At 53.2% G+C, this 21,009-nt stretch overlaps 1 protein-coding gene across 13 annotated transcripts in view; it reads right to left on the bottom strand.

Annotated features, from left to right (window-relative positions):
- Positions 1-246: 246 nt before the first annotated feature.
- Positions 247-21,009, bottom strand: part of LOC128913400 (uncharacterized) — a 47,082-nt gene continuing 26,319 nt past the window's right edge. For 11 of the 13 annotated variants that reach the window (XM_054210882.1, XM_054210891.1, XM_054210892.1 and 8 more), the window contains 13 exons: positions 18,600-19,751; positions 14,541-14,757; positions 12,824-12,981; positions 12,366-12,467; positions 11,386-11,583; positions 10,447-11,006; positions 7,638-7,911; positions 6,738-6,948; positions 4,617-4,759; positions 3,591-3,704; positions 2,556-2,759; positions 1,761-1,854; positions 247-851 (listed from right to left, as the gene is read on the bottom strand). In XM_054210882.1, the coding sequence (XP_054066857.1) occupies positions 788-851; positions 1,761-1,854; positions 2,556-2,759; positions 3,591-3,704; positions 4,617-4,759; positions 6,738-6,948; positions 7,638-7,911; positions 10,447-11,006; positions 11,386-11,583; positions 12,366-12,467; positions 12,824-12,981; positions 14,541-14,757; positions 18,600-19,470 (3,210 nt within the window). In that variant the 5' untranslated portion in view covers positions 19,471-19,751 and the 3' untranslated portion in view covers positions 247-787. Of the gene's footprint in view, positions 852-1,760; positions 1,855-2,555; positions 2,760-3,590; positions 3,705-4,616; positions 4,760-6,737; positions 6,949-7,637; positions 7,912-10,446; positions 11,007-11,385; positions 11,584-12,365; positions 12,468-12,823; positions 12,982-14,540; positions 14,758-18,599; positions 21,005-21,009 lie in introns of those variants that run through there. The other 2 variants (XM_054210893.1, XM_054210895.1) reach the window with 2 other exon arrangements.

Here is a 21,009-nt window from a genome sequence, read left to right on the forward strand (position 1 = left end):
CTTTTACTGAGCAAGGTCCCACCTAGGTCACCCTCCTCACCCCAAATTCTCAAGAGATCTAGAGTCTGGCACTGCTCCTGCCTGCTGCCTGGCCAGGATACGGGCAGGACCATAGGAGAAAGGGCTGCACCTGGGCACGAGCTGGGTATTTGTCTCTCTTCTAACCCCTTTTTCTGGGCAGGACGTCCTCCTGGTCATGGTCCCTAGCAGCAGGGGCTCTCCCTGGTGCAGGCTGCTGGTGGGGCACAGCTGCTCAAGCAGAGAGGGGCACCATGTGCAGAACGCCCTTGTGCGGACAAGAAGGGCTCAAGGGAGGCTGATGTACCCTCACTGCAGCTCCGGAGTCCAGAGGCACTGGAAACCGGAGTCGCCTGCTGGGTGGAAAGGTGGCCCTGGTTCATCACCCAGCAGTGAATCTCCAGAGGGGACAGGAGTACGTGTCCTTCCCCTGCATCAGCCAAACAGGCTGCTTGCTTTCTGGCCACCACGCTTAGCACAAACTTTGCCTAGAAGAAGTCGTCCCCGGCCTGTTCCTTTGAACTCCTTTAGTCTGAGGGCAAAATTCAGTAGTGTAAAAATAACTCAGGTATTTGTATACACGCGCACACACACACAGATCTGTATACACACACACACATTATACGTGTATATATACACATTTTGCAGGTCCTTGCAGCAACCCCGGTAGACGGGGGAGCTGGACAACCAGTCTGCCCCCTGCGCCGCGACACAGGCCTGGCCCCAGTGCTGTTAGAGCCTGTCGCCGCCGCTGCCATGCTCGGGAGCGTTAGAAGTCTGCTGCAATCTCCCTGCGGTCGTTCATTTCGATGTTGGTGTAATTTTGCGGACGTCTGAAAAGCAACAAACAAAGGAAAAAAAGGGAAGATCAGTCGCTCTGCTCTTTCGCACGAGGCAACTAATCTGCGTCTCATCTTTGCACTTAAAACGAAGAGGCTGGACGGCCCGCCTTCAGCAGGCACAGAGTTTACTGAGGTCTCAGTGTTTTGGGGAAAAACAGGAGCAGGACACCTGCTGTCACCTGGCACATGTTCATCAACTTAAAACCACCCTGCTTTCTGAAAGAGATTGCCTAAACCCGACTTAAGGTATTTTTTAAATGCCTATAAAAAAAATACATACTGAGTTTCCTATTGCCCAAATGTATTTTAAGAATTTTCCTCATTTCTAACACTTGCACACCAGTCAGTAAAATCAGTAAAAAATTCATGGAAATAAATCCCCTGGGCTGGTTAAATAACCCATCCACTGTAACATTTATTTCAGACAAACACGCAGCCCGACTGTTAAGCTGCTCTTCGCCTTCGTAATTATTTAAAGTGGTGTCATTTTATAACATGGAAGCTGTTTCCATCAAGGTAATCCTAAACGGTCTGTTGCTTCCACCCCACACTAAGGAAGAGCTCTTCCCTGTGGCCAAAGCATCATCTCACTGCCCCTTGGGTAGCACAAGCCTTCAGCTTTCCGCTCTCCCACCACAGCGCGTTGTAAGCGAGACTGATGGCCTTTACGCTGTGCCCACTGCCGTGCCTAGCAGTATCCGTGGTTTTTATTGGTGGTTATCTGAACCTCCTGCAGAACCTGGAATCCGCCACATCAAAAGCAAAGGGGCTTTGGATGCGGCAGCTGAATGTAGGTGTTCACCCGAGTGAAGGAGCAGGTCCCCGTGCAGCAATGAGAGAGGAAGCGCTGGGGCAGGAGAGGGTGAGAGATGCAAGGCAGATGGGAAGGTGGTTTCTCACCTTTTGATGAAGTAAAGTGCCAGGCTGACCAACAAGAACACGAGCAGGAGACATCCCAAGATGAACAGGGCAATTTCCCAGCCCTGGAAGGAAGCTGAGGGTACAAAGGTAGAGATGGACCACTATAGCCATGACCTTTCCCAGCACAGGGTGCCACCAGGAGGTCACAGAGTCACAGGTGGGTTGGGTTGGGCTGGGTTGGAAGGGACCTTTAAAGTCCATTTAGTCCAACCCCCTGCCATGCGCAGGGACATCTTTCACTAGATGAGGTTGCTCAAAGCCCCATCCAACCTGACCTTGAACACTTCCAATGATGGGAGACTGACAACTTCTCTGGGAAACAACGGATTGGGCTGTCTCAGCCTCCTGATCTGGAGAGCCACCCTTCCACCCCCCGGCTGCCCCCGCCATGGCGTGCCAGCTCTGGCCGGCTCCAGCCTGGCTGCCACCTGCTGCTCCGAGCAACTGGCCTTCTGGGCTGTGTGTCCAACAGCTCCGAAAGCAAAGGGGCTCCCTGGTGAAGCTCAGCCTCACGAGAAGATTTAGACACCCCAACTGACAGTGGTATTGGCGTGACAGGGCTGACTACCCCAGCACACCGGAGGAACCAACCGTCATTACCTCTCTCATAATGACCTTCCAGTTTCTAGAAGGCAGCTGTGTTTGGGAAGCATCACCAGAGGTCCCTGGTGGCTTGCCCTGCCTTGCCCACCTCACAAAGACACGGCTTGACCCTGTCCCCAGCCCCACTGTGATGGAAGCAGACCACTATGCTTAGCTTCACCTCCTACTCACCACTGCTGTGAGACACAGACAGTGTATTTTTGGGGGCGACACACTCGGGACTGGTTTTCAGCACTCTCCCATCCACAGAGAAAGGGTGAGGGCTGGCCAGGAAGCCCTGGCTCCAGGTCTCGATGGACTGCTGCTGCTCCGGCTGCCGAGCCCGCACCCGGCCCCAGACCTTCACCAGGGAGCCCGTGCATGTCAGGTTCAGATCTGCGGAGAAACAACAGCGGGTCTTGGGTGGTCAGACACCCCTCGGCTGACACATTGCTCCCATGACTTCATGCCCTGCTCCAGCAACACCCTCCTGCTTCCATGCTCTTCACCCTCTTCTCCCCACCGCTCTGAAATCACCCTGCCATGCTGTTTCACAAGTAACCTGAGCATATGCTCCACCTTTCTTTCAGTTGCAAAAGGGACTTGGAGTTGTTCTCCCAACCCAGCAGAATACTTTGTACTGCACTTTGTAACTTCACGATCTCTACCCATTGGTGACAGTTGCCTGAAATTGTTTACAGGGTCAAAAAGGTGTTTGGGTGAGGCAGACAAAGCATGGCTGCGAAGTCTTCGATTCCTTCACCAGCCAAAAAATAGGAAACATTTCTTCCCATCTCTTAAGACCTGTAAGTCTGTAAGACTTCCAGAAGTGACTTTTTGGTCCAAGTACTTTGAATAAGTATAGGACACTGAAGGAGTCTGACAGAGAAAGAGTTGAGAACCAGAGTCCTCTAGAGTGCAAATGGCTCTTTGCTTTGTGGGTTTAGGATACTCAGTTTATCTGGCAGACATCTCAAGGCATCATCAGAGACTCCCATTGCTCACGGTCCCTCTCGTCTGCCCTTCCTCTAGCAAGCAGCTCGTGTCAGGCTCTCTCCTGCTCTCCTCACTGAAATCCCATGTACCCACCACTGCTCCTCCAGTTCCCCTCACTCGAGTGCAAGCCTGCAAGTTTGGCTTGAGAAGGGACCATCCTGATGACAAGGAGCTGTGGACGGGTGAGGGAGGAGGGCACTGTGAACCAGAAGAGCGGAGCAGGGCACCAACCTTGCAGGTAGAGCTCAGAGACGCCGCAGGAGCACTCCTCCTCCAGGGAGCTCAACAAGACCCTTCCCAAGCTTTCCAGCATCCTCCTGTGGTGCAGGGTCCACATGGAACAGTCTAGAGGAAAAGGAGATGTATTTTTCTGGGTGCAGCTTGGGGTTGTTAATAAGCTCCCAGCTGCGTGCCCCTTCTAAAACACTTGGCTTCACTCCTGAGCTCAGGAGCAAAGCTCCTCCAGAGCTTGCATCCCACCCTCCTCTGCATCCCACCCTCCTCTGTCCCCCTCCTGCAGGGTGGGTCTGCACTTCTGGCCTTCTTACACCAGCTTCACTCCTGCACCAACCTCCCAGGGGAGTGGGGAAGAGCCATGCCCCACGTGTCCCACCATGTGGGCCAGTACAGAAAGGTCCCTCGTGCTGGGAGAGCAGGAAGATGTCCGCTGCCTGCCCCTCTCAGGAGGCTGGAGAAGGAGGAGGAGGAACCTCCGTTTCATTTAACCCAGATGTTGACTGCCCCGAGCTGATCCAAGCATGGCCTTTGCAGGGGCTGGAGGACCCCCTCTACTTTTGCTTGCTGGCTCCGGGGTCAGGACTGAGCCACGCCGCTTTGTTCCTGTGACAGGCTGAGATGGGAGAGTTTGCTGGCAGTGTCCCTCACCATGCCCCTGCCACCACGAGAGGTCTGGAGGGGCTCTCCTGCCGTTGCTGCAAATCTAACGCTGCAGAAAAATCCCGAGAGCAGGGCCCAGCCCCGCCTCAGCAGAGACATCTCAAATTAAATGTGTGGCCACCTTCATACAAGCAGATGCTGAAGCTGTGAGCGAAGCTGCCCTCTTGGGATGGCGGCATCACATCAACAGATGGGTGTCTGCACCAGCCCTCCCCCAGCATGTCCCCTTTCATGACTGGGAGGCAGCAGGGTCCCCGCCAGCATCCCCCTCCCATGCCATGGGATGTCGGGGTCAGCCTCCCATCGCCCCCAGCCCAGCCCTCCTGCCTCCCACCAGAGGGGGCACCCAGCTCCACTCACTGGGTGTCAGGAAGCAGAGGTGGAGATCCACCGCGAAGGCGTCCTGGGGACAGCTGTTCTGCAGACCAGGGGTAGGCTCCGAGACGGCAAACTGCAGCTCTGCGCTGGCATTGCCACCAGCGCAACGGCTCAGGGACACGGGCCTGTCCCCAGAAGAGGAGTCAGAGCTCACCAACACCTCACACACATTTCTTCCCACCTCCAACCACAAATCCCTCCCGGGCCTCAGTTCCCAATGCTGTTGGGGATGATGGAGAGTTTGCTGGAGCTGGAGCTGAAACCAACTCACAGAGCCATCACAGAGATGGGTCCAGCCAACCCCACCAGCTGGAGAAGACTGGGGCTTGGCCAGAGCAAACCTGTTTGGTCTGACTGGCTTCTGTAGGAGTAAGATTGCTGCCTCATTACAGCCAGCCTCCCAAAATTAAGAGTTTGTCCTCCAGGATAAGGAGTTTTCCAAGCTACACAATATCTGCCCCTGCATTTCACTAACCTACTGCTTCCCTCCCCACACCAGGGCTTAGAAACTTGGTCACGGTGTGAGGAACCAGCTTTCTGGATGCAGTTGTTCAGGGCTGGACCCGGACAGAGGGTCCAGACAGGGGCAGAGTGGTGTCAACCCATGGGAGCTCTCCCACCAAACCGCTGCCCTGACCTTGGGAATAACCACCCTGACGAGGGTTCAGCATAGCTTTTCAGCCAGACAGAAGCCGGAGACCTGTTTCCCAGGAAAACCGTGCACGTGGGGCCGCACTCTGTGCATGGGTGCTCGTAGGGGAGGCTACAAAGGGCAGAACCTCCTGTCACACCAGGTGGGACAGGGGAGCAGAGGACTTGAGGGGGACAGATTTAATTAACAGTGGTGATGTGGTGGACCGGAGGAACTCTGCTAGTATTCCCACCAAGAGAAAGGCTTAGCTCTCCGTTATTATAGAATCATGGAATCAGAATCATTTAGGTTGGTAAAGACCCTTGGGATCATTGAGTCCAACCATCAACTCCACTCTACAAAGTTCTCCCCTGCACCATATCCCACAACACCACATCTAAACGACTCTTAAACACATCCAGGGATGGTGACTCCACCACCTCCCTGGGCAGCCTATTCCAGTGTCTGACCACTCTTTCTGTGACGAATTTTTTCCTAATGTCCAGTCTAAACCTACCTTGCTGCAGCTTGAAGCCGTTCCCTCTTGTTCTATCACCAATTACCTGTGAGAAGAGACCAGCACCAACCTCTCTACAATGTCCTTTCAAGTAGTTGTAGAGAGTGATGAGGTCTCCCCTCAGCCTCCTCTTCCTCAAACCAAACAGTCCCAGCTCCTTCAATTGTTCCTCATAAGATTTATTCTCCAGACCCTTCACCAGCTTCGTTGCCCTCCTCTGCACTCGCTCCAGCACCTCGATATCTCTCTCGTATGGAGGTGCCCAAAACTGGACACAATATTCAAGGTGTGGCCTCACCAGTGCTGAGTACAGGGGGACAATCACCTCCCTACTTCTGCTGGTCACACTATTCCTAATGCAATCCAGGATGGCATTGGCTTTCTTGGCCACCTGGGCACACTGCTGGCTCATGTGCAGCCTCTTGTCAATTAGAACCCCCAGGTCCTTTTCTGCCAGGCAGCTCTCCAGCCACACTTCCCCAAGCCTGTAGCGATGCATGGGCTTGTTGTGGCCCAAGTGCAGGACCTGGCACTTGGCCTTGTTGAAGCACATTCCATTCGCGTTGGCCCATGGGTCCAATCTATTGAGTCCGCCTAGGAACAAAAGCCGTGTTGGGTTGTGTTTTGTTGTGCTGCTCACAGGGATATTCTTTTTTGCTTCGTTTGTTTGGCTGTGTTTTTTTTAAAGAAAAAGTTTGGCAAAGAGGCATGTGCAGCTGCTATCTGTAAAGGCTGCGCTCCTTCATGTGAGGCCATACTCGTCCCTTGGGCAGTGGAGGAACAAAGTTCAATTCCCTACGCCAAGGGTGGGGAAACCTTTTCCACGGCAACGTGCTACCCACCTCTCTGTTTTTCACCACAGTGCGGGTGAATACATTCAGCCGTGCAGGACGTGCCAGCCGGAGGCGCTGGGGGCAGGGAACCCAAAGGCATTTTCACAGAGAAGCAACCTCACCTGCCATCCTTGCAGGGCACAGCGTAAGACGGTCCAAGGAAGTCCAAGTGTCCTCCAGCTGTGCTGGGCTCACACGTGTAAACCAAGGCATCCACCAAGTTCTCTGATGTTGCCTTTGTGCCAGCAGGAATCAAGCTGGTGCTGTACACAGCAATAGCGCTGGTGCCTTCACTAGCAGCAGAGATATCCTTGAAAGTCAGGTTTGTCCCATCTGGAAATGCCAGGGGAATAAGTGGGGTGAACATCTAGATAGCGTTAGGCTGAGTCTTGAGCCTGACAGGACAAGCTGGTAACAAGGAGAACTCCAAGAACAGAAACGGAAGACAAAATAATGGTGGTGACTGAGGCCAAGTAAAGCTGTAAAGAAGCAACTGCTTGCTGTGAACACAGGTTTCCAAAAAGATCAAGGTTTCTCTGAGATGCAGAGTCCTCTCCAAGCAGCCCAGCCAGAACTTAAAGATGAACAAAAAACAAATCAAGATAAACAAAGGAAACACCACCTCAGGACCAGGAGGAGGCAGCAGCACTGCGGGGCTCAGTGAGCATCAGTGACCGTGGCATCAGTGAATGACTGGACGGTCCTAGTGGACCCTACTTCTCCTGAAAGCCCCCTTGTCTTGGTCCTGGCAGGAGGAGCTTTCAGTGCTCCTGGTCCCTCTGCCCTGCACGGGGAGCTCAGCGAGGGCGGGCAGGAGGATTAAGCACCTTCTCAGCTGGAGCGTGACGAAACAGCCCAGGCAGAACAAAGAGAGAAAAAACAGGAATAAAGGACAGGAAAGGCAAGGAAGAGGTGTTCCCCATGTCACGCACCCTCCTCCATCCCTTTCCTCAAATCTGCTCAACCACCTGCCCATTTGTTTGAAGACAAACCACACGCCAGGTCTGTGCCATCAGCCTCACCATGCCCCTGGCCTCCATCCAATGCAAACACGAACAGCCCCGTGGCTCCAATGGTGCCCCTCAGTGGGACGCTGACATGCGCTTTGCCCTTCTTTCCTGAGAAGAAGATGAGGCTGAGCCCTCCCAGGCTGGCACCAGGCTTCCCCTCCAGCTCAACGAAGCGGTAGGGCGCAGTGCTACCACCCAGGCACAGCTCGCTGATGTGGACGGCAGGAGGGACCAGCGCCGAGGAGCTGCTGCAGAAGTTCTCCCCCAGCGGCGTCACCGTGGTCACCTGCAGTGAGACACAAAAGCTGCTGCCACCGCTGCTGCTCCCATTTCTTCAGGTGGAGCGATAGCTGCTCATGGTGTTACCTCTTGTTGGTGCCTCCCACGGCTCCCCGGTGAGGCCCGAAGAGGACGTGGTGGTTCTGCCTCACACCAGCTGCTCTCAGGGTTGTCCTGGCTGCAAGGGTCTCCCGTCACCACACATCCCCATCACTGCCTTTGCTCCCACTCTCAGGCCTAGTAACAATTCTCTTTCCCTGCTCTCGGGAGCAATTCTACACTTGTGTCTCCCGTCTGTGGCATCGCTTCCTTGCGGTCCTCTCCCACTGCAAACCTCCCTTCAAATGTGGCTGTGGCGGCCACTCAGCACCTCCCTCCTGCCAGCAGACCTCTTCTGCTTCTAGAGCCGTTTTATTGCCCCAGTTTTGGACCTGAGGTCCAATCCCAGCAGGCATCAGCAGTGGAGCAGCAAAGTCCTCCCTTACCCAGCCCTATGCAGGACAAGCATACAGATTCTGTCATGTTCCTTCAGGGGGACCACCTGAAAGTACAGGTTTCGAAATAAAAAGGAACACCCTCCATCATCTTTGTCCACTCTCCATCATCTTTGAAAGGTCATGGTGAACAGGAGAGGTGCCTGAGGACTGGAGGAAGGCCAATATCACTCCAGTCTTCAAAACGGGCAAGAAGGAGGACACAGGGAACTACAGACCGGTTAGTCTCACCTCCGTCCCTGGAAAGGTAATGGAGCGACTTGTTCTGGATGTCATACCCAAGCACATTCAAGAGCAGGAAGTTATTGGAAGTGGTCAAACATAGATTTACCAAGGGTAAATCATGATTGACCAATCTCATGGCCTTCTATGATGTTATAACTGGTTGGCTGGATGAGGGCAGAGCAGCAGATGTCCTCTACCTTGACTTCAGCAAGGCTTTTGACACTGTCTCTTATAACATCCTCCTTAGGAAACTGAGGAAGCATGGACTAGACGAGGGGATCAGCAAGGTGGATTGAGAGCTGGCTGTGCGACAGGACTCAGAGGGTTGTGATTAATGGAGCAGGGTCAAGTTGGAGGCCTGTAACCAGTGGTGTCCCCCAGGGGTCAATACTTGGACCAGTATCGTTTAACGTATTCGTCAACGACCTGGACGAGGGGACAGAGTGTATGCTCAGCAAGTTCACTGATGATACCAAACTGGGTGGGGTGGCCGACACCCCAGAGGGCCGTGCTGCCATCCAGCGTGACCTGGACAGGCTGGAGAGCTGGGCAGAGAAGAACCTCATGAGGTTCAACAAGGACAAGTGTAGGGTCCTGCGCCTGGGGAGGAAGAATGCTAAGCACCAGTATAGGTTAGGGGTGGACCTGCTGGAAAGCAGCTCTGAAGAAAAGGATCTGGGGGTCTTGGTAGACAGTAAATTATCCACGAGCAAGCAATGTGCCCTTGTCGTCAAGAAGGCCAACGGAATTCTGGGCTGCATAGGGAAGAGTGTGGCCAGCAGGGCAAGGGAGGTCATCCTCCCCCTCTACTCTGCACTGGTGAGGCCACAACTGGAATACTGTGTCCAGTTCTGGGCTGCCCAGTTCAAGAGAGACAGGGAACTACTGGAGAGAGTCCAGCGGAGGGCAACAAAGATGATGGAGGGACTGGAGCATCTCCCGTATGAGGAAAGGCTGAGAGAGCTGGGACTCTTTAGCCTGGAGAAGAGAAGGCCGAGGGGAGACCTTATTAATGTTGACAAGTATCTAAAGGGTGGGTTTAAGGAGGATGGAGCCAGACTCTTTTCAGCAGTTCCCAGTAACAGGACGAGGGGTAACAGGCACAAGCTGGAACATAGGAAGTTCCTATCAAATATGATAAAAAACTTCTTTACGGTGAGGGTGACAGAGCACTGGAACAGGCTGCCCAGGGAGGTTGTGGAGTCCCCGTCTCTGGCTGCATCAAGACCCGCCTGGATGCAGTCCTGAGTGATGTGCTCTGGGCAACCCTGCTTTAGCAGGGGAGTTGGACCAGATGATCTCTAGAGGTCCCTTCCAACTCTGAAAAAAAATTCCGTAATTCCGTACTTCAGACGAATTACCACAAATCAGTCACACCAATGGTGGAGGCATGTCCTTCACGCATTGGCCCTGCAGGAAGCTGGGTTTCACGGATGTGATGTGCTGTACCACACATCCTGAAAGTGGCACCAAATAAATGGGGGTGAAGAGGTGGCTCCACATCTGGCTCAGGGTAACTTGACAGCCCAGGATGCTGCCCAAAAGCAGACTCCCCCGTTCTGGGGTTGGCAGCATGTGAGCTGTCTTCAGAGATCTCCTGGTTCGGAGCCATGCTGCCCAGGGCAGGGGGAGCTGTTACCTGGACAACAACAGGCAGGTGAAGGGGGCAGGGAGGTGAGGCCTGCTGAGAGCATCAGCAGATGGCAGGAGGTAGATGTGGCTCACCAGAATGCCCCACTCTCCCAAATAAAGGACATACTGAAACATGACTGCTGCCCTCCCAGTGACTACGGATGGAGAAAGGACATCCGCCATCAACCCACCTGGAAGCTGCTCTGGAGTTTTGCGGTCAGGCTGTAGCAGCGGCTCAGAGACTCATCCTCAGTGCTGTGAGAATCGTTTTCATACAGGATGCTCTGCCCTGGTACCAGCACTTTGACCAGCTGGTGTGCCTTCTCTGGCATTCGGGACGTGTACACCACGGCGTCCACCAGCCCCTCTGCAGTCACAGCCATGTTCACCGCGTAGGGGGTGGTGTTGCTGTAGTAGAGAGCCACAGCGTCCGCCCCATTCTGGATGGTGTTGGGGGGCAGCCTGATCATGGGTGCTGGGCGCACGGCGCTGCTCCCCACCAAGAAGTAACCCAGCTTATCTGTGTGGTGTCCCGACAGGTCCAACACCCGGTAGGCCCGGCTATTTTTACCATTGTAGAGGACCAACCAGTATCCCTGGAGGTCAAAGCGTGTCCGTCCAGTGTAGAAGAGTTCAATGTACTCTGTGTCCTCTGCTCCCCCTGGGTTGTCTGGGTTCACCTCATTGATCAGTAGCTTGGCCACATGCGCAGGAGGCTCTCGAGTCCCTTCTGGTATCTCTGATGGGACACCTTGGAAAGCAAAAACGTCACGAATATGGGCCTAAGCACAGAACCCCAGGGAAACAACACGACGTTTAATGCTATTTTGCTGGGGTGACAACAAATTCAGCAGAGGACTGAGGATGCTGGCTCAGATTTTTATCAGCTGTGTGCTCCATAAGCCTTAGAAGAGCCCTGGCAACACTCTAATCCCAGCTGTAGCAACAGAGCTTGCTGCTATTCCAGAGAATGAGCAAAATGGGTAACTGGATGCGATGGAATTGGAGGGGATTTTTGCCAGAGTTGGGGAAATGGAGGGAGGGACATCTCCTCCTGCAGGAGAGCTAGACCCACATGTCCACCCTCAAACACATCGTACCCCCCAACCTGCAAGAATGACGATCGGTACCTGGAGGCAAGCCTGACGCATTAACATCCTTGAAGCAGGAGCTTTCTGCTGTGATGTTCCTTCTGCCAAAACTAACAAGTCTGGGCGTCTCTAGGAGGGTCTTGAAGGCTAGCAGCAGGCTGCTCAGCTGGTCCTCTGACTTAGCAGTTAGCAGAGTGGTGAACACAAGCCCCAGGTCCTGGCAGGCTGCCTTTGGCTCTGCAGAGACAAACAGAGAACTGCCTCAGTTTCCCCATGCTGCCAAAGATGCACTTTCTCCTGGAAGAGACAAGAGCTCACCAGCTCATCTCTACCACTGCTGCCCTCCTGGTCAGACTGACTCAGGGCAGTTCACACCATCTGCACAGTGCCGTGAGCTCTGCCCGTGCCCGGGGACAACCTGGGACCAAGTCCCACAGCACGCCCAGATACTGCGCTCATCCCTTTGAAGCCTCGTAGTCCCAACATTGCACAGAACAGTCTCTTCGGGCTGTGTCTAAACATCAGCTAAATATAACGCTGCTGACAATGCAGGCTGGAAAGTCACAGCTCCCCTTCACGTGCCTGCGCGTGCTCCTCACACTTGCGCACTAACCTGGTAGGGATATCAGAAAAGCAACGCAGGCCAGTAGGGCCCCTTGCATTTCTGCTGCAACTTGGCTTAGTTCATATGGATTATAAAGTCAGGTAGGCAACAAACTCCTAGCTGAGATGTCACCCTTGTTGCCACATCTGTCTCAAGGCCAAAACAGCTGGTGGTCCGCAGGTGAGCAGCGATGTGTGCCGGCGGAGCCGCAGATGGAAGCGCCCTGCCAAACATGCAAAAGCAGGACCATGCTCTGCCTAACACCTGACGTTCCTCTCATCAGCGCCAAGTTCAAATTGGCTGGCATGCAAGCCAGGAGGATGCAACGCAACAGGAAACATGGGGCTGAAAATCAGAAGTGAACGGGCATTAGTGACTGGCGGTCCCTGGGCTGCCCTGGTCCTGCCCCGCTCACCTTTGAAGTAGGCAGCAGAGACTCCACAGCTGCAGGATTCATCAAGGGCCTGGACCAGAGTCACCAGGACCTCTTCTGACTTCAGGAGCCACTCCTGGCAATCTATGAAACAAAAACCTAACTGTTACCCAGCCAGTGCAACCTCGGTCACGGGATCCAGCTCATTCTGGGATGGGCGCAGCTCAGCTCCTGCTTATCACTCAGAGGGCCCAAAAAAGGCTTCACTTCACCCCGAGCAGTTGGGTGCAGGAATCAAAACTGGAGAAGCTCAGCCGCGGGTTGCCATGAAGAAAAATATTGCAGAAAACTGTCAGATGTCCTAGCTGCATTTCCTTTGGTGTTACGTTCACACGCCCCAGCACGACTCTGGGAAGTCTTTCTGCACAGCTCTGGCTTTGTGCAAGTGCTCTTGTCCTTAGGAGGTCCTGCCTACAGAAGCAGAAATAACGAATACCCACCTGCTACATGGAGGCAGAAGGAAAGAGTCTGGCTGAAGCGTCTGCTGGGGCAATCATTAAACTTGCCAGGGGTGGGCCGGCTGAGGACGTAAGACAAGGAGTCCCGGGTCACAGAGCAGCAGTTGCACTGGCTCATGGACACATCTCCCAGCTGGTGCCTGCGAGAGATGGACATGTAAATGAAAGAAAACATGACCTGCCAGCCAGAGATCCGAGTGCTCTTCACCCACCAGTCACACCTGCCTGCACCGCAGGATGAAACCATGCACTTACAGTCTTCTCCCTTCACAAGGTTTGGAGAGATACCATCCTCATCAGTACCTCCTTGTCTCAAAAAAACAGCCCAAGAGCTAACGAAATCTTGAGAGAGAAGAGCACAGGCTTCATCCAACCCTTTCTCTTCTAGCACCGGCTGCTTTTCTGACTGATTTGAAGGGAGGCAAGATAGTACAGATACACTCGTACTCAGCCTGGGACCAGTGGGAAGAACGGTGGGGTGCAGCTAGGGAAACTGAAAGGCAGCACCTGAGGTTAAAATGCTTGAGCAAGGGCCCTCAACTCAAAGGCAAAGAGTATGACCGGGGGCTGGATTTGATGACTTTTAAAGGTTCCTTCCAACCCAAACCATTCTACGATTCCATGAAGCCCCACTGTGAGGAGCTGCACAGAGCAGAGCTGCTCGGAGCTCCTCGGGGAAGGAGACCGCTTCCTTATAGGATACGTGCAGGTTCTGTTTCACAAGAAGGAGGAAAATGAGCAAAGGAAGGAATAGGGGCATGCTGTGAACGAGTGGTGACCCTGTCTTGGGAGTAAACTACACCCTTTCTTGATGCAGTTGACTCCAATGGTGGTCTCAAATGGCCTTTTCACAGGCCCGTCCAGAAAGGTTGAATTTCCTCCAGCTACAGAGCCAGGACCTTGGTATTTAGTCGACAGTTACACACAGAGGTCAAATCTGCTGCTTTGCCATCAAAACCGCAGACAAGAGCTTGCCCAGATTTTTTTTGCTTATTGCCTGGTTCGACACACCCCACCCCGTCTTCACGTGCATGGCACCTGCTGCCCCCGCTCCTCCGCCCGCTCCACTGTCCTTTACCCACTCTGTTCTCCTCTTTCTCCTGTTAGTAGACCATGCCTAAAAAGTGAAGGAAACGGTTCTCATGTCTCACAAAAGTCTGAGGTTATTAACCCACCAAGACGAAAAGAAACCCCATTCTGGGCTCAACCCAGAATGCACAGTAACCCCACTTTCAGTCCTTGGTCTGGACGAAGCAGGGCAGGGATTTCCTCCTGGGTCAGGGGAACGATACTGAAGTCCCTCCCTTGCCCTCATTTTGACCTGAAATTCCACCCTGAGCCTAAGAAAAACCTTTTCTTGTTGAAAGAGGTACTGGAAAATCCATTATATTGACCATTACACTTTTATAAATAATACATTATATAAAATTATAAAATAATAACCAGCCATCATTTGGTCAGAAAATTCTTCCTCATGTACTTCATTCTACAACTGTACAGCTGCACCAGGACTGCTGAGGAGAGGGGGACACCTACAAACTCAGCCCAAGGGGTGGAAAAAGGACAGGACTCAATGCCACCACGAGGAGACCCTGGTCTGGAGGTGGCACTTGTCAACCAGTCCTGACCAGGGTTTGGGACGGCAGACAAGGGCGATTCTGGTGCCAAATTCTCCTCCCAGCCCTGCCCAGCATCTCACCGCTTTTCCTTGTAGGCAGGTCTGCCAGGGGTGAGGGTCTCCAGCAGCTCAGGGTTTGGTTCCTTGTCGTTCGTGTACACGAAGGCATCCAACAGGCTGGTCACCGGCAGCACCCTCCCCGGGACAAAAGTGCTGCTGTTGCCTCTGTAGAGGGCAATTGCATTGGGGCCACCTCGGAGGACAGGACGGGTGGTGTTCTCCGGGAACGGCAGATCCACTGCACACCAGCAAGGAAAGGAGCAACAGCAGCACATGAGTGGTACAACAACAGTGTCACAACAGTGGCACACAAGCAACACATTAGAGATAGCCACGATGTAGGAAACCAGCATCTCTTCAGTCCCGGAGAGCAGGACGCAGGAACTCAGAAAGTGGCTGACGTTGCCTGGTTATCGCAAATTCGGCATCTGCTGCCCCATCTTTTTGCTCACTAACATTTCTCACGTTTGCTCAGCCTGAATTTCCCCATTTCTGTCCAGATCCACAGCGTGGAGGAGGCCGGAGGGGGAAATCTGAGCAGAGTTTGCCCTGCTGTTTTGGTTTTGCGAACAGAGAAGCTGATTTATGCATAAACAGAGGAACTGGAAAGTGAGTGCTGATGGGACTTCGCCGACAGTAAAGTCAATTTTTAATTCGAAAAGTGATCTGCAAAATCCACTAACTGTTCAGGTAGCAGTTGCTTTAAACAGAAATATTTAAGAATTTACATTTTATTCCAGCATTTAACAGTCCATGGTTTTTACAAACACGCTCTCCACATACACACACAATATATACACACACGTATTCAGCAAAGGGTCAAGATACCAGCACACAAAATTAAGGCTGAGGTTTGGTGGAGCTTTCCAGTCTCATGAGCTTCCCAATTTCCTTCCTCGTATTTATTGTTCCCTTCATGAGCTATTTCCCCAGCACCTGGTAGGAACTGCTAAGGCTATTAAAAGCAGCAGATCGATGATATTTCAGTACTTCTCCCCGTGTAAATGGCTTCAGGGAACAAACATTAAAGGAGGAGCCACATGAGAGGCAGAGGGGTAAGAAGAATTGGTTGCTCCTTGAGAAGTAAGTGCCACCAGGCCACCTGCATGCTAAGGGGACGTCCTGTGCCTTAGCCCTGATGCATCCCTGCCCAGGGGTCTGGTTTTCCCCTGCCTGACTAATCTGGTGGCTTTCCATGATGGAGCGACTATGTTGGAGGATAAGGGAAGAGCAACTGCTGTCATCTATCTCGACTTCTGCAAGGCCTTTGACATTGTTCCACACAACATCTTTGCCTCTAAATTGAAGAGACAGGGGTTTGACGGATGGACTATTCAATAGATCGGGAACTGGTTGTACGGCTGCATCCAGAGTTGCAGCCAACAGATCTATGCCCAAATGGAGATCAGTAACAAGAGGTGTCCCTCGGGGGTCCGTATGGTTCAATATCTTCATTAATGACACAGGCAGTGGGATTGACTGCACCCTCAACAAATTTGCAGATGACACCAAGCTGAGTGGTGCAGTTGATACACCTGAAGGAAGGGATGCTATCCAGAAGGACTCTGACTTGCTGGAGGAGTGGGCCCATGTGAACATCAAGAGGTTCCACAAGGCCAAGCGCAAGGCCCTACACCTGGGTCAGGGCAATCATCACTATCAGCACAGACTGGGGGATGAAGGGATGGAGAGCAGCCCTGAGGAGAAGGGCTTGGGGGTGTTGGTGGACGAGAAGCTCAATACAACCCAGCGATGTGTGCTGGCAGCACAGAACCCCCTGCAGTCTGGGCTGCATCCCCAGCAGCGTGGGCAGCAGGGCGAGGGGGGGATTCTGCCCCTCTGCTCCGCTCTGGGGAGACCCCCCTGCAGTGCTGCCTCCAGCTCTGGGGCACCAACAGCAGAAGGACACGGAGCTGTTGGAGCGGGGCCAGAGGAGGCCCCGGAGATGCTGGGAGGGCTGGAGCCCCTCTGCTGTGAGGACAGGCTGAGAGAGCTGGGGGGGTTCAGCCTGGAGAAGAGAAGGCTCCGGGGAGACTTTATTGTGGCCCTTCAATAATTAAAGGAGGGTTATAGGAAAGACGGAGAGGGACTTCTTACCAAGGTCTGTACGGATAGGATATGGGGTAATGGTTTTAAACTAACAGGGTAGAAAGAAAAAATTTACGATGAGGGTGGCAAGATGTTGGCCTAGGATGCCCATAGAAGTGGTGGATGCTCCATCCCTGGAGGTGTTCAAGGTCAGCTTGGATGGGGCTTGGAGCAACTTGGTCTAGTGAAAGATGTCCCTGCTCATGGCAAGTGGGGTGGAACTAGATGATCTTTAAAGTTCCCTTCCAACCCAAACCACCCTATGACTCATTTGGAAGTTTTCACACTGGCATCTGTCGAGGGAGGACTTCTGCTCCAGCGCTCTCACAGCTTTAAGTTCTCTGCAGTGATAGGCAGACAAGCCTTACAAAGACAGGACTAATGCACAGGACCATTTTAAGAGCTCCTGTCCCAGATTTGAAGTGGTCGGGTTAAACCAAGCAGTCAAATTCTCCCACAGTGCTCAGCACGGAGTCACTATGAAAGTATCCTTTTAAGATGATGAAAACGTAATCACGCACTGTCATTTGGTCTTTTGCGGGGGAAAAACCTTCCGCAAAAACGCGTGCGCAGTACGCTTGGGACATCTTGACAAAGCCTCATTGGAAACAAAATGCCAGAGCGTTATCTCCAGTCAACTTCTTGGCTTGAGTGAGCTTTGAGGAACAGTTAAATGTAATCCTTAGAAATGTCCTGCTTAGTCTGGAAGCTGCTCGTGCTTTCCCACTGCTTTCTGCGAACCCCCTCGGCTTACTGGCTGCGAACAGCCCCGGCCCCCCGCGAGGTGAGAGCGGAGCACCTTGCCTGGTGAGAGAAGCAGAGCTCAAGTGGACAAGGAGCTCTCCTACTTGAGGTGAGAGAGAGTATTTGGAGCAGCCTGAATTGTGAAAAGGAGCTCAACCGCTTTTAAATAATAATAATAATAAAAAAAAAAAAAGTTCTAGTTGCAAAAGTCTTTCTGCATTTTTATGGGAACCAGCTTTGTAGGGGATGAACATACTCCCCGAATCAGAAATCATGAGTCAGTGAATTACACAAGACATCTGCAGGGTCAGCGTCTCCAGCTGCCAAAATCTTCTTTTGAGGTGCCCAAAAGAACAAGATATTTCTTCCTCCTCCAGTGGCCTGGAAGAAATCGTGAATGTCGGGAGGAAGTTTAGATCGCAGCTTCACACCGCCTGCGCGTGACACTCTGTGACTGACCTTTGCAGGTGGCCCGATGGAAGAAAAGCCCTTGTGCTTTTTTGAGAAGAGGGTATGTACCTGCTGTGAATGACCACCGAGTGACACACCGAGAAGGCAGACACTCGAGGGAGACGTGGCGCAGTCAGGGCCCCGCGGCAGGCTGGCCACGGGGCCGGGAGCAGAACCGCAGCCTCCAGAGGAGCAAAGGCACATGTGGGCTTCTCATCTCCAGGAGGTCCCTCACCTGGAGCTCTGCAGGTCTACCACAGCTGCGAGACATATGGCCTCCACTTGTTTGTCTTCAAACCACCTCCTTCTACTTTCTTTTGATGCCCTTTAGTTCTCGTACCAGTGGAAAGAGTAAGCAAGCAATCCTGCTCCACTTTCTTCAGGCTACTCACATTTCTGAATCCTCTGTCAGGGCCCTACTAAGCTTTCCCTTTTCTAGGCATACTTAGTTATTTCTTCTGTAGAAACATTTCCAGAGCACTATCCATCCACGCTGACCCACACGAGATAAGATAAAAGACGCAAGCAAAGCATGAATTTAAACAGTGGCATAAAAGTTGGCCTCCATTCTTTCTTCTCCTCCCAATAATGCCTTATATTTAATATGCTGTATATAATTCCTTTTCCAATAATTACTAACATGCGATTTGCTTTTTCATCTGCCACTGAGTTCTCAGCCACATTTGCACTGATCTCTCAGAATGCCCAACGGCGATAAAACCCGACAGCATCCTCCAGCCCCAAACTTGGCTGATGGCTCCCCCGGCTCTGAGGTAGTCATCAAAATGCAGTGCTTACCTGGGGTTTTGCCTTGTGCTGGCCCAATCAGAAGTAGCCCATCCAGTGAGGTTTTGCCATAAATATCCATGGTGAAATAAATGTCTTTGGTCCGACCGTCGATCAGCACCAAAACGATGTCTCTCAGCATAGTGGAGCGGGGACCCTGGAGCTCTACGAACTCGAACTCCTCGGAAGAAGAGGCAGGAAGGACCTCACTGATCAGGACAGCAGACGCGTTCAGCTGAGGAGTTAGGATGCAGTGGTTGTCTGTGCCTGGGGTGGGCATGGCCACTTGGAAGATCCACTGGGAATCTGCCCCATGGCACCTTTCTATGGACTCATCTGTGGTCCTGAAGGTGGAGTCCTCCAGGAAAGCATCTCTGCCCGGGGTCAGTACCCTCACCAGCGTATCGGCTCTGTCCGTCTTCTTAGTCTTATGGACCAAGGCATCCACTAGTCCATAATTTGTGACACCCATGCCCTCCTTGTAGTTCCCGTTTCCATAGTAGAGAGCAATGGCGTCAGGGCCATTCTGGATAGTGTTCTTAGGAATAACAATAGCCGGGTTCACGGAAGAGGAGCCAACGAGAAAGAGTCCCTGGCTGTTAGTAACTTTGCCCTGGAGGTTGAAAACTTTGTAGGCTCGGTTTCCGTTGCCGTTGTAGAAGACCAGATAGTAGCCATCCAAGCGGGCTGTTTGACCGCTGGTGTGATAGAGCTCCACAAATTCAGAAGTGTCCTCTCCCGGGCTGTCAGCATTGACTTCGTTAATCAAGAGGGTATGCTCTGTTTTTTGGTCCCTGGGGTTTTTTATGAGATTCTGAGCAGCAACCTTGGGAAACCAGACGTGCACAAGTACCATCAGTCCAACCAGCCAGATACCTCCCATGATGATGGCCGGGATTTTTGTTTCAGTTCAAATCTAGAGGAGATCTGAGCCTCCACAAACAGAACACAGAAATAGCCACAAATAGAGCAGAGAAGGAAGCCGCCGCCACTTGGCTGTCGCAGGACAGCAACGCAAGGCCTCCAACCCGGATGCCGAGTGGCGGAGGCACTGGCAGAAGCAGGCACACTTCTTCGGGGAGCTCTGGTTTGCAAAGCAAAGCAGCAATTCCCCCCCCAAATCGGACCGAGAAGGCTTGAGGAAGAGACTTCCCAGCTCAGCTCCTTTAAAAGTTGGGGCGGGGGATGGGGAGGGGGAGAAAAGAAGAATCTTGTTAGGAAACACAGAAACACCCCAGTGACATTGAACAGCCCCATAATTTTTTTCCTCCCCGTCTTTCTTCAGCGGTTTCTCAAGATGTACAACAGCGACTGCAACGGGACGCAGCCAGCAGTTGGCAGCGTTCGAAACTGAGACTTGTGTGAACACTGGAAGTTGCACAGTGTCTGTGTTAACAGTTATTTCCCCATATCTAAATTATATTCCATGGGAATTAACATAAAATGGCACTAAAGATGGTAGTAGCCATCTTCTCCACCAAGGTGAGGGTGGGGCAGGAGAGGACGGATGGGTTTGGCTGGGTTCTTGCGCGTGGAGCAGAGCGGCTCCGCTGAGCACCGCACCAACCGGGCCTGCTGCAGCTCCGGCCAGCGCGGAGTAAGTCTGCCGAACAAGCAGCGGGGAGGGACCGACAATTTAAGATGCTTGAGACGTCTCCTCACAAACGGGAGGAGGCTGCGATAACCAGAGCGGGAAAGCTGGCGGCGATTCTGTGAAAGAACAGACCCCGATGGCAGAGAGGGGACCCTGAGCCACTCCGCCCCGTGTGACGCCTTCCCCTTTTGCTGTCCCTGGCAGCCCTTAAGCTCATCTGCTGCGGGGCTCCAGGAGACGGAGAGGAACCCACACGCCTCACGCCTCCACCCCACGGCCCCGGCGCTGCTCTCTCTTCTGTTAGACGGACACCAGCCCAAAAGTTCTCTGTTCCCTTTCAGGCCCAGTTCATCCTCAAAATCACTATCAACACCTGGCAAACTCTTGCTCCTGCCCAGCCTCCAAAGAAAAAGAAACTGCACCGGCTTCCCCTGCCCAAACCCAGCCCCGCAGGGCGCCCGATTTCCACGGTTTGCCCCCGTTTCGGTTGAAGGCAGGAGGAAGGAGGAGGAACACACGGGGGAGCTCCTGAGCAGGGGACAGGAGGAAACCCACCAAAAAGCGGAGAAAACAGCAGGAAAAAAAAAAACACGTGTCCTCCCCCTACCCACCCGCCCCAAACTGGACATTCTGGTAGGGCAGGAGCGGGGCGCGATCCCCCCGGCGCGGCAGGGACCCAGCGGCGACCCCCGGCCCCGCTGCGAGGGGAGGAGGGACGGGGACGAGGGACGGGGACGAGCCTCCGTCCCGCCCCGGGAGGCGGCCCGGCTGCCGGCGGGGCTTCGCGGAGCGGCCGCAGCGGGGCTTCGGGGCTCAGTCCGGGCCGCC

The sequence above is a fragment of the Rissa tridactyla genome, chromosome 8 (genome assembly GCF_028500815.1).
Source record: "Rissa tridactyla isolate bRisTri1 chromosome 8, bRisTri1.patW.cur.20221130, whole genome shotgun sequence".
NCBI lineage: Eukaryota > Metazoa > Chordata > Aves > Charadriiformes > Laridae > Rissa > Rissa tridactyla.